Source organism: Natrix helvetica (assembly GCF_964273705.1).
Source record: "Natrix helvetica genome assembly, chromosome: 3".
Lineage (NCBI taxonomy): Eukaryota > Metazoa > Chordata > Lepidosauria > Squamata > Natricidae > Natrix > Natrix helvetica.
In genome coordinates this window covers 176,169,556-176,187,025 of record NC_138549.1, presented here as the reverse complement: position 1 = coordinate 176,187,025, position 17,470 = coordinate 176,169,556, and the positions used below count along the sequence as shown (strand labels likewise).

The 17,470-nt window shown below is 46.9% G+C and overlaps 1 protein-coding gene across 1 annotated transcript in view; it reads right to left on the bottom strand.

Moving 5' to 3' along the window:
- LOC309390111 (dual specificity protein phosphatase 15-like) overlaps nt 1-16,639 on the bottom strand; it is a gene marked incomplete at its 3' end in the record, with an annotated part of 32,623 nt that extends 15,984 nt beyond the window's left edge. Inside the window, exons 1-5 of the mRNA XM_081949191.1 lie at nt 16,350-16,639; nt 13,538-13,571; nt 9,580-9,662; nt 5,895-5,944; nt 4,506-4,580 (exon numbers count right to left, since the gene is read on the bottom strand). Of these exons, the coding sequence (XP_081805317.1) occupies nt 4,506-4,580; nt 5,895-5,944; nt 9,580-9,662; nt 13,538-13,571; nt 16,350-16,370 (263 nt within the window). The 5' untranslated portion in view covers nt 16,371-16,639. The remainder of the gene's footprint in view (nt 1-4,505; nt 4,581-5,894; nt 5,945-9,579; nt 9,663-13,537; nt 13,572-16,349) is intronic.
- Between the last annotated feature and the right edge of the window lie 831 nt (nt 16,640-17,470).

Here is a 17,470-nt window from a genome sequence, read left to right as displayed (position 1 = left end):
TAGCAATAGATGTTTTGGGCTCAATGGGAGGTCGTAAGTCAATTACTACGTGATGAATTCCTAAAAGTTTACTAAATTCAGATTAAGAGTTGACCCAAGTTGATATTTGCCCAAAAGGCAACTGGACTTGGTTTTTCCTTGAAGACGTTTCGCTTCTCATCCAAGAAGCTTCTTCGATTCAGTTCTAGTTTGTAAAGAGATTGTACGAATTAAGGTTTTTGTGCTAAAAGCTTTGTGAAGTTTGGAGCTGGCACCTGTTTTAAAGTCGTAGCTTAAATCATCTCAGCCTTTCCTGGCAGTGGGAACAATTAACCAGTGGAACTGCTTGCCACCAGAAGTTGCCAATGCTCCAACAGTGGAAGTTTATAAGAAGAGACTGGACAACCATTTATCTGAAATGGGGAAGTTTCCTGGCTGAGCAGGGGGCTGGACTAGAAGACCTCCAAGGTCCCTTCCTACTCTTGTTATTCTGTCATTCTGTAAGGGTCTCCTGCTTGAGCAGAGGGCTGGACTAGAAGACCTCCAAGGTCCCTTCCTACTCTTGTTATTCTGTCATTCTGTAAGGGTCTCCTGCTTGAGCACGGGGCTGGACTAGAAGACCTCCAAGGTCCCTTCCTACTCTTGTTATTCTGTCATTCTGTAAGGGTCTCCTGCTTGAGCAGAGGGCTGGACTAGAAGACCTCCAAGGTCCCTTCCTACTCTTGTTATTCTGTCATTCTGTAAGGGTCTCCTGCTTGAGCACGGGGCTGGACTAGAAGACCTCCAAGGTCCCTTCCTACTCTTGTTATTCTGTCATTCTGTAAGGGTCTCCTGCTTGAGCAGAGGGCTGGACTAGAAGACCTCCAAGGTCCCTTCCTACTCTTGTTATTCTGTCATTCTGTAAGGGTCTCCTGCTTGAGCACGGGGCTGGACTAGAAGACCTCCAAGGTCCCTTCCTACTCTTGTTATTCTGTCATTCTGTAAGGGTCTCCTGCTTGAGCAGAGGGCTGGACTAGAAGACCTCCAAGGTCCCTTCCTACTCTTGTTATTCTGTCATTCTGTAAGGGTCTCCTGCTTGAGCAGAGGGCTGGACTAGAAGACCTCCAAGGTCCCTTCCTACTCTTGTTATTCTGTCATTCTGTAAGGGTCTCCTGCTTGAGCACGGGGCTGGACTAGAAGACCTCCAAGGTCCCTTCCTACTCTTGTTATTCTGTCATTCTGTAAGGGTCTCCTGCTTGAGCAGAGGGCTGGACTAGAAGACCTCCAAGGTCCCTTCCTACTCTTGTTATTCTGTCATTCTGTAAGGGTCTCCTGCTTGAGCACGGGGCTGGACTAGAAGACCTCCAAGGTCCCTTCCTACTCTTGTTATTCTGTCATTCTGTAAGGGTCTCCTGCTTGAGCAGAGGGCTGGACTAGAAGACCTCCAAGGTCCCTTCCTACTCTTGTTATTCTGTCATTCTGTAAGGGTCTCCTGCTTGAGCAGGGGGATGGACTAGAAGACCTCTGAGGTCCCTTCCAACTCTTGTTATTCTGTTATTCTGTAAGGGTCTCCTGCTTGAGCAGAGGGTTGGACTAGAAGACCTCCAAGGTCCCTTCCAACTCTTGTTATTCTGTTATTCTGTAAGGGTCTCCTGCTTGAGCAGGGGGATGGACTAGAAGACCTCCAAGGTCCCTTCCAACTCTTGTTATTCTGTAATTCTGTAAAGGTCTCTTGTTTGAGCAGGGAGTTGGACTAGAAGACCTCCAAGGTCCCTTCCAACTCTGTTATTTTGTAATTCTGTGAGGGTCTCCTGCTTGAGCAGGGGCTGGACTAGAAGACCTCCAAGGTCCCTTCCTACTCTTGTTATTCTGTAATTCTGTAAGGGTCTCCTGGTTGAGCAGAGGGCTGGACTAGAAGACCTCCAAGGTCCCTTCCAACTCTTGTTATTCTATAATTCTGTAAGGGTCTCCTGGTTGAGCAGAGGGTTGGACTAGAAGACCTCCAAGGTCCCTTCCAACTCTTGTTATTCTGTTATTCTGTAAGTGTCTCCTGCTTGAGCAGAGGGCTGGACTAGAAGACCTCCAAGGTCCCTTCCTACTCTTGTTATTCTGTCATTCTGTAAGGGTCTCCTGGTTGAGCAGGGAGTTGGACTAGAAGACCTCCAAGGTCCCTTCCAGCTCTTGTTATTCTGTCATTCTGTAAGGGTCTCCTGCTTGAGCAGAGGGCTGGACTAGAAGACCTCCAAGGTCCCTTCCTACTCTTGTTATTCTGTCATTCTGTAAGGGTCTCCTGCTTGAGCAGGGGGATGGACTAGAAGACCTCTGAGGTCCCTTCCAACTCTTGTTATTCTGTTATTCTGTAAGGGTCTCCTGCTTGAGCAGAGGGCTGGACTAGAAGACCTCCAAGGTCCCTTCCAACTCTTGTTATTCTGTCATTCTGTAAAGGTCTCTTGTTTGAGCAGGGAGTTGGACTAGAAGACCTCCAAGGTCCCTTCCAACTCTGTTATTTTGTAATTCTGTGAGGGTCTCCTGCTTGAGGAGGGGGCTGGACTAGAAGATCTCCAAGGTCCCTTCCGATTCTGTTATTCTGTAAGGGTCTCCTGCTTGAGCAGAGGGCTGGACTAGAAGACCTCCAAGGTCCCTTCCTACTCTTGTTATTCTGTCATTCTGTAAGGGTCTCCTGCTTGAGCAGGGGGATGGACTAGAAGACCTCTGAGGTCCCTTCCAACTCTTGTTATTCTGTTATTCTGTAAGGGTCTCCTGCTTGAGCAGAGGGTTGGACTAGAAGACCTCCAAGGTCCCTTCCAACTCTTGTTATTCTGTTATTCTGTAAGGGTCTCCTGCTTGAGCAGAGGGCTGGACTAGAAGACCTCCAAGGTCCCTTCCAACTCTTGTTATTCTGTAATTCTGTAAAGGTCTCTTGTTTGAGCAGGGAGTTGGACTAGAAGACCTCCCAAGTCCCTTCCAACTCTTGTTATTCTATAATTCTGTAAGGGTCTCCTGGTTGAGCAGAGGGCTGGACTAGAAGACCTCCAAGGTCCCTTCCAACTCTTGTTATTCTATAATTCTGTAAGGGTCTCCTGGTTGAGCAGGGAGTTGGACTAGAAGACCTCCAAGATCCTTTCCAACTCTTGTTATTCTGTAAGGGTCTCCTGGTTGAGCAGGGGGCTGGACTAGAAGACCTCCAAGGTCCCTTCCAACTCTGTTATTTTGTAATTCTGTGAGGGTCTCCTGCTTGAGCAGGGGCTGGACTAGAAGACCTCCAAGGTCCCTTCCAACTCTGTTATTTTGTAATTCTGTGAGGGTCTCCTGCTTGAGCAGGGGCTGGACTAGAAGACCTCCAAGGTCCCTTCCAACTCTGTTATTTTGTAATTCTGTGAGGGTCTCCTGCTTGAGCAGGGGCTGGACTAGAAGACCTCCAAGGTCCCTTCCAACTCTGTTATTTTGTAATTCTGTGAGGGTCTCCTGCTTGAGCAGGGGCTGGACTAGAAGACCTCCAAGGTCCCTTCCAACTCTGTTATTTTGTAATTCTGTGAGGGTCTCCTGCTTGAGCAGGGGCTGGACTAGAAGACCTCCAAGGTCCCTTCCAATTCTGTTATCGTTTCTCTCTTTATTTTTGGCTGGTTTCTTTTTTTGGATACCATTTTTCTTTTTTCCTCTCTACTCTTTCTGTGCCTCTATAAATCTTAATAGCATTGTCCCACTGAGTTTTGTTTTTTGTTTCTTTTTCTACCTTGTTAGTTTCTTGTTCATTCAGAGAAAAGCAACAAAGAGGATGAGGGGACTGGAGGCTAAATTGGGACATTAGGGGACTAAATAAGAGGATTAGGGGATGATTAGGGGACTGGAGGCTAAAACATATGAAGAACGGTTGCAGGAACTGGGGATGTCTAGTTTAATGCAAAGAAGGACTAGGGGAGACATGATAGCAGTCTTCCAATATCTCAGGGGTTGCCACAAAGAAGAGGGAGTCAAACTATTCTCCAAGGCACCCGAGGGCAGAACAAGAAGCAATGGGTGGAAACTAATCAAGGAGAGAAGCAACTTAGAACTGAGGAGAAACTTCCTGACAGTGGGAACAATTAATCAGTGGAACAGAAGTTGCCTCCAGAAGTTGTGAATGCCCCAACATTGGAAGTCTTTAAGAAGAAGTTGGATAGCCATTTGTCTGAAATGGTATAGGGTTTCCTGCCTAGGCAGGGGGTTGGACTAGAAGACCTCCAAGGTCCCTTCCAACTCTACTATTGTATTGTATTGTATTGTATTGTATTGTATTGTATTGTATTCTATTCTATTCTATTCTATTCTATTCTATTCTATTTGCATTCCTTGTCTATTCCTCTCCTATCTCCTGTTTCAATAGTTTTTCTGGTCTTTTTTTGGCTCTTTATTGTCTTTTAAGGTTGCTCATGCATTTTTAAATATTTCCAACAATACTATCAAACATCCCACTCTTCATAAACCCATCTTGTGGGTCCCAGACATATTCTGCACCCTAGGCCCACAAACCTCCCCCCCTCTGCCCCCCCCCCCATTTTTCTACCTACCAATGAACGAGGCAGCTTCCTCCTTGCAGACGACAGGAATGGATGAAACGGATGCATTTCTTAAAATGCTTCTTGCTGGACGGGGAGAAAATTGGGAGGAAGCAAACCACGATATTTTAAAAGGTTTATGACGCTTTAAAAGAAAACTCTGGCTACAGCTAGTCCTCAACGTACAAGAATTCATTTAGCGGCTGCTTTGAGGTTACCACAGCGCTGAAAAAAGTGACTTATGGTCCTTTTTTGCACTTACGACCACTGCAACATCCCCGTGGTCACGGGATCCGAATTTGGATGCTTAGAAACTGGCATGGACTTATGACGGTTGCAGTGTCCCTAGGTCATGTGATCATCTGGAGCCCTTTAAAAATGTGCGGACTTCAACTCCCAGAATCCCCTGGGGAATTCTGGGAGTCGAAGTCTGCACATCTTAAAGGGCTCCAGAACTGAAATTGAAGTCCACATATCTTGGAAGTTGGGAGTTCAAGTCCTCATGTTTTAAAGCCAACATAGCTGGCTGGGGAATTCTGGGAGTTGTAGTCCACGCCTCTTAAAATGGCCGAGGTTGAGGAAGGCTGCATTAGAGCAATATCTATCACGAGAAGATTGAACAACTCAAAGAACCGGAGTCTCCGATCTGCTCTACCTCTGTTTTACCTGGATTATAACACAATCAATCTGAATTATGTTTTAGGAGTGGTGTGGTGGCCTATCGGTAGAACTTTCGCCTCACAGCCAGGAGTTCCATCCCAGACAGAGGCAGATATTTCTCCCTCTGGGCACAATGTGAATATATCTGCTGAACAAAACTCCGCATTGGCGACAAGAAAGGCATCCAGCCATTAAAACACTCTGCTTGCTCCATTCAGATGCTCTGGCTCCACCCCACAAGGGATTATGGGGTCATTAAAAGAAGATGCTGAATCTAGATTATGTTTTGATGGACCCCGCTATCTGTTCCTCGTTAAAAAGAAAACAACATGGCTGAATCTATATATATAAAAACGGCTCTGTGTGTGTATGTTCCAGCATAACTCTGGAATGCCTTGAGCAATTTCAACCAAATTTGGTACACAGATGACTTACTCTCTGGAGAAAAATACTGTGGTGGTAAGACACCCCTAACACTCCCCAGGGTATGTGTTCTGTTAAGATACAGCCTGTTGTGCCTTACAATGGCTTCTACCGTACTGCCTTAAAATGGCTTCTACTGTACAGCGCTGTGGAGTTGCCATGGTAACGGCTTCACAGTACTCCACATGGGGGCTCCCTCTGGTAAGGAGGAAAAATCCAACATCAGAAATTGGGGCGACATTCAGGGAAGGAGGGTTGGGGTAAATAAATACCCAGGCAGCGCCGGGTTATCAGGTAGTAAATAAAATAAATACTTACATGTTGGCCTCAGGTGTGTCTGGCAGGACGATCCGAAGATAAGTGATTCCCTAGAAGAGAACATCAATAGCGTTGAGGAACATCTCCAGAACCTGAAGTCAACTTCGGAAGTCCTTCAGATCTTCTCACTTTGATATCTCTGAGTTCAATATTACCTCATCACCTCTAGCTAGCATTAGTGTGGGGATGAGGGGGGGCTGGGGATGATGGGAAGCATGATCCCATCAGAGAAATGGGGATCCCATCATGGGGATTGAAGATAATACCAATCCTTTTCTCGGTTCTCCACAGCTCGCAACTGGGAGACAAGCAGGTAGTCCTTGCCGTTCATTTAGTGCAGGGGTGTCCAAACTTGGGAACTTTAAGACTTGTGGACTTCAACTCCCAGAATTCCCCAGCCAGCTGGCTGGGGAATTCTGGGAGTTGAAGTCCACAAGTCTTAAAGTTCCCAAGTTTGGACACCCCTGATTTACTGGCTGTTTGAAGTTACTATGGCACTGAAAAAAGTGACCTTTTTACATTTACAACCATTGCAGCACGCTATGGTCACGTGATCAAACTTTGGACGCTGTGGCTTGCCAGCGGCCAGAGGAGCTGGCAGCAGATTCGGACAGTGAGGAGGTTGGGGAGGAACCTGGGCCAGTCCTGGAGTCTGGGGAAGGCTCTGATGAGGGCTCTGTGTCGGAGGCAGAGAGGGGGCCAGGGCTGTCTGACAGTTATCAGCTGCCTTCGGAGTCGGAGATCAGTGGAGCAGAAGAACAGCTGGAGCCTGTTCCCAGCGTGTGCATGCGCAGAGCTGCCAGGAGAAGGGAACAGCTAAGGAACAAGGGTCGACTTAGGAGTAAGGCCACAGGTGGAAGATGAATGGCCCCTCCCATAGGAAATAAAAGAGGAGCGAAAGGGGAGTGGGCTTTTGCAGGAAACGATTCGTTTCTTCGATTCGTTTCAGGAGTGTGAAGATCTGTCCGTGAATCTCAGAGACTCTGTGCCAAGTCTTTCCTTGCACAGCACCTCATTTGGGAAATATTGACAGGGCAGCTTTCCAAGCTAGATGAGGTCTGTGGCCATAAATACTCCTTTGAAAGACTGTTTGCCAGGCGTTTGCTGAAGGTGAATGAGAGGAATTCACATTCGTTTAATAAAAGGGGCTTTGTGGGGACCAGGACTCTGCCTCGTGCTTTTTGGGAAAGCCTAGGTCAAAATATTTATGACAGTCAGAATCTCCTCTGGTGACCTTTCTTTCAACCAGCAAAGTCACCAGGGAAGCTTGTTGTTGTTAAGACTCACTTAACAACTATGTGACTGGCTTAACAACGGCAGTGGTTCCCTTAACAACCGTTGCAAGAAAGGTCGTAAAACGGGGCAAAACTCACTTGCCTTGTTTAGCAAGGGGAATTTGGGGGATTCAGTTGTAAGTTGGAGTGGTATGCAATGTTCCCTCTAATTTTTTTTCGATGTGAGCAGAAAAGTATAGTGTTTGAGCGGCACATTTTCATGCCTGAGCACCTGAATTTTTTTCACAGATGTCACCTAAGACAACAACGAAATCAGTATTATTTGAAACTCAGAGTTATGTTTCTTCAAGGTACTCGCTTAATTAAAAGTGTTATATAATATCAGTATCACTTAACAACGCTCCTGCTTAGCAACCAAAATGTTGGCTCAGAAACTCTGGCATTTGAAGCACGCAACTCTTAAAGCTGTCAAGTTACAAGACCCTTGCACCCCTAACCCTTTAGGAAAAAAACCCAGGGGTCTTCAAACCTGACAGCTTTAAGACTTGTGGACATCAACTCCCAGAATTCCTCCTCCAGTCCTGTTGGCTCAGGAACTCTGGCATTGAAGTGTGCAAGTCTTAAAGCTGTCAAGTTACAAGACCCTTCCACCCCTAGAAAAAAAACGCAGAGGTCTTCAAACCTGACAGCTTTAAGACTTGTGGACTTCAACTCCCAGAATTCCTCCTCCAGTCATGTTGCAGCGACATCATCTGCGTGGATCTGCTCCATCATTGCTTTCTTCATTGTGGGCAGGGCTGCTGCTGAAGATGCCGACGAGCTGCTACCTCCTTCTCCTCCAACAGCACCACCAGATTTGCTCCTGAGCTCAGCGCTGGGTTACCCCTGCCCGCTCCTCCTCCTCCGTGCTTTTGAGGAGCCATGAGGCTTTTTTCCCCCTGCCCCCCCGCCTTCCTACTGTCTCCCGCATCCTCATGGCTCTTCAAAAGCACGGCGGAGGAGGAGGAGGGGGCAGGGGTAACCCAGCGCTGAGCTCAGGTGCTCCGAGCGGAGGGGAGGCGGCGCTGCCACGCGCAGGGATGCCGGCTGGAGCTTTGCCGGCTTCAAGTCAGTCGCAGCGCCGGGCGGCAAATCCGGCAGTGCTGCCTGTTAGAGGAGGTGGCAGCAGTTCTTCCGGTGGCGGTGGGGGCTTTGGGGCTTCACAACTAGCCTCAGTCGCCCCGTGCTCCTCAAAGCAAGTCTGGGGAAGTCCTTTGCAGGCGGCCCGTTCTAGGTGCCTGCAAAGGACCTCCCCAACCTCCGGAGCCTGTGGCAGTAGAAATCACTGCGCGGCAGTTGAAAACTGCTGCGCGGTGTTTTCTTGCCACCTGCACGGCCGCACAGCCGCGCACCTTAGAGGGAACGTAGGTATGGTGGCCTAGAGGCGGAGTTCTCGCCTCACAACCAGGAGGCTGTGAGTTTGATCCTAGGTAGAGGCAGGTATTTCTCTCTCTGGCACAATGAGAATATTGTTCTGACCTAGGCTTCCCCCAAAAAGTATAAAGAAGAGTCCTGGTCCTGACAAAACCCCTTTTATTAAACGAACATGAATTCTCCCCATTCATATTCCGCAAAGGCCTGGCAAACAGTCTTTCAAAGGAGCATTTATGACCACAGACCTTATCTAGCTTGGAAAGCTGCCATGTGAATAAGTTTCCAAGGAAGGTGCTGTGCAAGGAAAGGCTTGGCACAGAGTCTCTGAGATTCACGGACAGATCTTCACACTCCTGAAACGAATCTAACGACAGAACGAATGAATCGTTTCCCGCAAAAGTCCCCTCCCCTTTTGTTCTTCTTTTATGTCCTCTGGGAGGGGCCATTCACCGTCCACCTGTGGCTTTGACTCTCAAGTCGACCCCTGTACTTTAGCTGTTCCCTTCGTCTGGCAGCTCTGTGCATGCGCACACTGAGAACAGGCTCCAGCTGTTCCTCTGCCTCACTGCTGACTAGCTCCGAAGGCACCTGATCACTGCCAGACGGCCTCGGCCCTGTCTCTGCTTCCAACTCAGAGCCCTCATCCGAGCCTTCCCCAGACTCCAGGATTGGCCCAGGTTCCTCCCCAACCTCCTCACTGTCCGACTCTGCTGCCAGCTCCGATGGCCACAACAAATATATCTGCTGAACAAAACTCCGCACCGGTGACAGGAAGGGCATCCAGCCATTAAAACACTCTGCTAGCTCCAGTCAGTTACCCAGACTCCACCCTACAAAGGATTAGGGGGTCGTTAAAATATGGTTATGATTTGTGGTTTCAAGTTAAGCATTTAATGCAATAGACGCAAGCCTCATAACTTCCAGTGGGCCTGATTTCCAAGGACCAACATCCTTGGAAATTCTGCTGCCTCCAGCTTGATGCCGTATCTCGGGTTGTCACGTTAGACGCTCCCCCCCCCCGCATGTTATCTCCGTACCGGAATGAAGGGCTGTGGGGACTCGTGAATGGAGACGATGTGGGTGATATCATTCTTGCTCAGCTGATCGAGGTCTTTGGCATCTAGGAGAGAAGAAGGAGGAACACAGAGTGATTGTTAGAGGCCTCCTTCCCTCCCCATTCTACGCAGATGCTCTCAGCGCATGTCCAGCAGAAATGCTGACACATCAGCACACAGAGCGTCCCACATGCGCGGAGGCCTGGCATCTGTGCCACACATGCTCCACCCACTGGGACATCCTGAAGCAGGCATAAGAATAGCTGGGCCATTAGAAGGGCATGGCATGGATTGCATAAAATAGAAAATAGTATAGAAAATAGCATAGAATAGAATAGAATAGAAATTGAAATAAATAGAATAGAATAGAATAGAATAGAAATTGAAATAAATAGAATAGAAAATGAAATAATAAAAATAGAATAGAATAGAATAGAAATTGAAATAATAAGAATAGAATAGAACAGAATATGAAATTGAAATAATTGGAATAGAATAGAAATTGAAATAATAAGAATAGAATAGAATAGAATAGAAGAAATTGAAATAAATAGTAGAAATTGAAATAATTAGAATAGAATAGAAATTGAAATAATAGGAATAGAATAGAATGAAATAAATAGAATAGAATAGAAATTGAAATAATTCGAATAGAAATTGAAATAATTAGAATAGAATAGAATAGAATAGAATAGATCAGAAATTGAAATAATTGGAATAGAATAGAATAGAATAGAATAGAATAGAAACTGTAATAAATAGAATAGAATAGAATAGAAATTGAAATAATTATAATAGAATAGAATAGAACCAAATAGAATTTGGAATAACTAGAACAAAACAGAATGGAACAGAAATAGAATAGAGCTGGAAGGGACCTTGGAGGTCTTCTAGTCCAGCCCCCTGCTCAAGCAGGAGAACCTCTATACCATTTCTGATGAGTGACTGTCCACTTTTCTTAAATAAACCCAATGTTCCTTTGCCAAATCCTAATTCCGAGCCCCGTGCATCATTTGATATCCACAAATCGGTCGATCCACATCTGCCAGATCAAACCTGTGGTTTATTTATTCCAGCTGTGGACTCATTTTCCTTTCTGCTTTGCAGCTCAGCCTCTGGGAACCCTTTTCGTGCAAAAGTATTTACAGCCAGTCCTCGACTTACAACCGTTCGCTTACTGACTGTTAGAAATTACAACGGCAGTGAAAAATAAGTGACTTAGAACCGTTTTTCACGCTTACGACCATTGCAGTTTCCCTGTGGTCACGTGATCAAAATTCAGACACTTAGCAACCGACTCATACTTATGACGGTTGCGATGTCCTGGGGTATGGTCCTCGAGTTACAACCACACCCGAGTCCAAAATTTCCATTGCTAAGCAAGGCAGTTAAGTGAGTTTTGCCTCATTTTGCGGCCTTTCTGGCCACCGTTGTTAAGTGAATCGCTGCAGTTCTAAAGGTTGTTAAGTGAATCTGACTTCTCCATCTCCTTCTGCAACCTTCTGAGAAACACAGTCGATGGAGAAGTCAGATTCACTTAACAACCTTTAGAACTGCAGCGATTCACTTAACAGCTGTGGCAAAAAAAGTCGTAAAACGGGGCAAAACCCACTTAACTGCCTTGATTAGCAATGGAAATTTGGGACTCAGTTGTGGTTGTAACTCGAGGACCATTTCTAGACACGGCCACACGGCTGAATCTGGGTTTCCCCCTTGACTTTGGACATCAGAAGGTCACAAAATGGGATCACAGGGCACAGAAAACCGTTCTGATACCTGCCAGTTTCCCAACATCTGAATTTTGATGACACGATCACGGTAACGCTACCGCGCGGATATGTGGGAGAAATAGTCATAAGCAGAGGTGAGTTGCTCCCCATTTGGCCCAGTTCAGCCGAACCGGTACTGGTGATTCGGCCTGGGTCACAGAACCAGAATTGACTCAGGCTGGCCATGCCCCTGGGCCAGTTCCCCGATCTCTTCTGCCACTGGCATGTGCATGCACAGAACAAATTATGATCAATGATGCCAGGGGTGGGTTCTGGCTGCTGCTACTGCCGGTTCACTCATGCGTGCATTTGATGAGCGCTGCACATGCTTGCACAATGCAACAAAAATGGCAGAAACAAGATGGCGGCGCCTATGGAGCTGCCGAGAGAACTCTTTGGGGGGCATGGCCAGCCTGGGTCACTGCTGGTTCCAGGGACCTGGGCCGCCAGGTTACTACCGGTTGGTCCGAACCAGTCTGAACCGGTAGAAACCCACCTCTGAATTGCACATGTGCGAAGAACACACAAAGCGAACCGGTACCAACCGGTACAGGAACACACCCTTGGTCATAACTCACTTTTCTCAGCAGCGTTGTAACTTCGGATGGTCACTAACTGAGCTGTTGTAAGTTGAGGACGACTTGCATGTATTTCCCTGGGTTTTCAAAGCAGTGTGTGTGTGTGTGTGTGTGTGTGTGTGTGTGTGTTTGTGTATGATGTTCTTTAAGAGTTCTTAGAAGTTCAGCTGGTGGAGTCTCCAGCTCCTTTTTCAGGCCCGGCTGAACAGCTGGCATTACTCTCTGGGGTATCACTGCCCCCACCCCACCCCACCCCATGCCCCCGCCCACCCAAAAGGCACACCGTGGCTGCTCTTTCCGGAGTGCATGCTGAGGTCATCAGAATTGCACGCTTGCGGGCAATCTGAGCGCCAGGAAACAAGGAGTGCAGGCAGCAGCTACTCCTGCGTAGACTGCGGGGAAGGCTCCGGGGTGGGGGTTCTTCTTCCTGTCACATACCCCCCTCCTCCATGACTTGCCTCCCCCCCACCCCACCCCCTTTTTAATCCTGGCCACAGCTCCAGGATTAATGTCTTTTAGTGATTGGACTTTAAAAATCACACCCTGCCTTAATTTTGTGTCTAAATAACTCAAGGCGATGCACAGACCTACGTCACATTCCTTGTTCCTCCTCTTTTTCCCACAATCACAACCCTGTGAGGTGGGTTGGGCTGAAAAGAGAGAGGGGGGGAGGGAGGGAGGGAGGGAGGGAGAGGGAGAGAGAGAGGGATGGAGGGAGAGAGGGGGGGAGGGGGAGGGAGAGAGAGAAAGAGGGAAGGAGGGAGGGAGAGGGAAAGAGGGAGGGAGGGGAGGGGGAGAGAGAGGGAGAGAGGGAGGAAGGGAGGGAGAGGGAGGGGGAGAGGGAGAGAGAACTACAACTCACTGTCTCCTAGTTATTTGGTCAACTGGCTTTCTTCTTTTTCTTTCTTTCTTTCTCATTCTTTTTCTTTCTTCTTCACTTTCTCCTTCCTTCTCCCTTTTTTCTTTCTCTCTCTCTCTCCTTCTCTTTTTCTCTCCCTTCCTCTCTTTTTCTTTCTTTTTCCTTCTTTCTTTCTCTCCTTCTTTCCCTTTCTATCTCTCCCTCCCTCCCTCCCTCCCATCCTTTGTTTCTTTCTTCTTCCTTCTCTTTTTCTTTCTCTCTTTCTTTTACTTCTCCCTCTCCCTCTCTTTCTTTCTCTCCTTCCTTCTCTTTCTCTCTCTCTCTTTCTTTCCCATCATTATTATTTTTACAAATAATTCGAGGAAGCAAATTATATCCAACACCCCCTCCTCCTCCTATTTTCCTTACAACAATCCTGCAAGGTGGGTTGCGCTGAAAGAAAGAAGGAGGGGGGAGGGAGAGAGAGAGAGAGAGAGAGAGACTGGCCCAAAGTCACCCACCCAGCTTTCCTGCTTAAGGCAGGACTAGAACTCCCCATCTCCTGGTTCCAAGCCTGGCGCCTTCACCACTAGGCCAAGCCATCTCCTTGCAGGGGGAAGGTGACAGGGGACGTAGACGTACCTGCCCGCTGGCTGGGCATGTCTTAAAATCTTGGCCAAGCTGAGAAAATGCCCACCCCCTCAAACCAGCTAGCTTGATTCATCGCCTCTGTGACAGGTTGACTCTTCACTTACCTACGATGTTCCCAAGGAAGAGACCAGGAAGAATCTGTAAAAGTTTTTTTAAAAATATATATTAGTGTACATAATTTTTATGATTCACACAACCCTGTAGCCTGGCCTACAAAGCCCCAAATATAATACAATAATACAATAGTAGAGTTGGAAGGGACCTTGGAGGTCCTCTAGTCCAACCCCCTGCCTAGGAAACCCTATACCATTTCAGACAAATTGCTATCCAACATCTTCTTAAAGACTTCCAGTGTTGGGGCATTCACAACTTCTGGAGGCAACTTCTGTTCCACTGATTCATTGTTCTAACTGTCAGGAAGTTTCTCCTCAGTTCTAAGTTGCTTCTCTCCTTGATTAGTTTCCACCCATTGCTTCTTGTCCTGCCCTCAGGTGCCTTGGAGAATAGCTTGACTCCCTCTTCTTTGTGGCAACCCCTGAGATATTGGAGGATAGACAGACAGACAGACAGACAGACAGACAGACAGATGATATAGATAGATAGATAGATAGATAGATAGATAGATAGATAGATAGATAGATAGATAGATAGATAGATAGATGAGAGAGAGAGACGTTCTCTCCTTGATTAATTTCCACCCATTACTTCTTGTTCTACCCTCTGGTGCCTTGGAGAATAGCTTGACTCCCTCTTCTTTGTGGCAACCCCTGAGATATTGGAAGATATCTGCTATCCTGTCTCCCCTAGTCCTTCTTTTCATTAAACTAGACCTACCCAGTTCCTGCAACCGTTCTTCATATGTTTGAGCCTCCAGTCCCCTAATCCTCTTTGTTGCTCTTCTCTGCACTCTTTCTAGAGTCTCCACATCTTTTTTACATCGTGGCGACCAGAACTGAGTATATATATAAATATATATATTAATCTAAACATGTGTATTAATAGTAGAATGATAAGGATTGAAGAACTGGAAAGAACATGAATAGAAATACCGAAAACGTATAAATGATTGTGATGGATACTAAAACTGGAGATATTGAAAAATGGAAGAATGAAGGATGGAACTTTGATTTAACTAAGGAAATATGAACAACAAAACAGGCGGAAAACACGTCTTTGAATATTATAGCGATACGAAAAGGGGGGGGCGTTAAAACAGGGATAGAAAATAGTGGGGGGGGGATAATAATGATATATTAATATGTTAAGATATACAAAAGGACAGAAAGATGGTTGAGAAAGAAAGGGTGATAATAGAAGACATGTATAAATAAAATGGAACAATGGACATGAAATGTAATAAGACTATGTTTATGTCTACTGAAATGTATGTTACCCAGCTACCACACCATTCACACGTTGATATGTATAGAGAATATTAAAAAATAAAAATTTGATTGAAAAAAAAGCACCCAAAACTTGACAACTTTAAGAGTCTTAAACTATGCTGGCTGGAGAATTCTGGGAGTTGAAGTCCACAAGTCTTAAAGTTGCCAAGTTTGAAGACCTCTGAGACAAAGGCATCGGACAGGTCACAATTTATCACTTCACCCAAAACCGACCCAAGTCGGGCATCACGTTAAATCGGAGTATAATTTATTTAGCAATGGGTGGGTGGAAACTAATCAAGGAGAGAAGCAACTTTCGTGACAGTTAGAACAGAAGTTGCCTCCAGAAGTTGTGAATGCCCCAACACTGGAAGTCTTTAAGAAGATGTTGGATAGCCATTTGTCTGAAACGGTATAGGGTTTCCTGCCTAGGCAGGGGGTTGGACTAGAAGACCTCTGAGGTCCCTTCCAACTCTGCTATTCTATTCTATTCTATTCTTATTTTTTCAGGCCACTGGAAGCCAATATTTATGCTGGCTAAAACCCCAGTTTAGAGGTTTTAATATGTCAACCAAGAACAGGAGAAAAAAAATAATACATTTCAGATTGACTGAACCACCAGCTGATTTTGCATGCCCAACACAAGCAGTCCTCGACTTACGGCCACAATTGAGGCCACAACTTCCTTTGCTAAGCGAAATGTCACTTTAGTGAATTTTGGCCCATTTTACAACCGTTCTCGCTACCGTTAACTGAATCCCTGCAGCTGATAAGTCAGTAACGTTGTTGTTAAGTGAAGCTGGCTCCCCAGCTGACTTGGCTTGTCAGAAGGTCGCAAAAGGGGATCACGTGACCCTGGGACACGGCGACCGTCGTAAATATGAGTCAGTTGCCAAGTGAATTGAATTTTAACCATGGGGAATGCCCCAACGGTCGCAAGTGTGAACAAAGAATCCTAAGTCCCTTTTTCAATGCGTTTGTAACTTTGGTCACTAAGTGAACGGTCATAAGTCGAGGACTACCTGTAATTTATTGCTTCAGGCCTAACACGTCACACTTGTGGGTTAAACCCCCCAGTTTAAGGTTTAACGTCTCACGCAAAGCCAGAACAACAAAGAACGAGGTGGAGGGAAAAAATAAATAAATGTCAGAGTGACAGATTCAAAGTCATCCAGCTGATTGTTGATGCCTGGAGGCAGGATTAGAACCCGCATCTCCCGATTCCTGGTCCAGAACTTTCCCCGCTACACTCCTAAGTGACTCACAAGAGAACACAACACCCTCATCAAGGTGAGGCATACCTTTGGTTTTGTCTCACTGTCCTCAGAGAAAGTTGACAATACGACCACTTCTCCCAAAAGCCAAAAAATGAAGAATCACCACCTTACAAAATATCTCAAAATCCTCATTGTAATTGTCGGATGTAAATTGGGGAAGGGGCACATTTCACATGCTTTCTCCTTCTTCTTTCCCCTCTTACTGTAAACTTTGCAAAGATGTTATTAAAAAAGTTAAAAATCTGATTTCCTACCTTATTCATGCCGTTGCCCATAATCTTCCAAAGTGACCTTAGCAGCTTCGCAGGGCAGACCGAATGTCCTGGGCACGAGACCCCCCTCTCTTTATCCAAACGTCCAGCAATGGCCACTTCCCTGAGGCAGGCTCTGGGTCAAGATTTACAACCCCAGGCTGGCGGCCTTGGCCTGTCCCCAAAACAGCAGATCTCCTGGTGTGCGTGTGTGTCTGTGTGACAGCTGCGTATTTTGTGGCAGGGAGTAAAAATCTGCAGAGGCAGATTTTTCTCCTCCTCCTCCTCCCAGAAAGTGGTTCTTTCCTTCGCTCACGCACTCGTTTGCTCCTATCATAATGCCTTTTCCAGGGTTGGAGAAAACCCCACCTCCTTGCAAATTGGGGATGGGGGTGGGGAGGCTGTGAGAGAATCACCCTGGCCTGGTTTTGCGTAGTTGTTGCGAGCGCACAAGGCGAAAGGCTTGCGATGTGCAAAGAGAATGCATTCTTTTGTCTCCCAAGAGGAGGCAGCTGCGGCTTGCTGGCCTCGTGCCTTGGCACTGGCTGGCAGGGTGGGATTGGGGGTGGTGGGGGTGGAGGAATAGGACCCCAGGATAGTCCGTATCAGCAAAGCAAGCCCCCTCCCCAACCCAGTTCTGGAAGGTCACCAGGGCAGCCACGGATGAAGCAGGCCCAGAGAGAGAAGTGCCAAGGGGCAGGCAAAGTGTGTCTGTGTGTATGTGTGGGGGGGGGGGGGTTGTGTCATTCCAAGAAGTATGGGGGAGGAGGGAAGGGGAGAACCAGGGAATGCAATGTTCCCAAGGCAATGGAATGTGCCATGCTGGCACTGCCTGTGGGAAGTCATTGAAACCTTGGGGCGGGGGGGGGGGGGGGCGTCACCTGCCCAAAATAGAGTCTCCAAGATCAAGGCCACCTCGCCCCACTCGTTCAGGGTGGGGGGGGTGATTGGAGGGGGTTCCCATTGCAGCAGAATCTTTTGGGGGGGTAGGAAGAGAGACGGACGGAGCAGAGGGTGAGAAATCTGATTTTGAAGGAGAATAGAGCTGGAAAGGACCTTGGAGGTCTTCTAGTCCAGCCCCCTGCTCAAGCAGGAGAACCTATATACCATTTCTGATGAGTGAC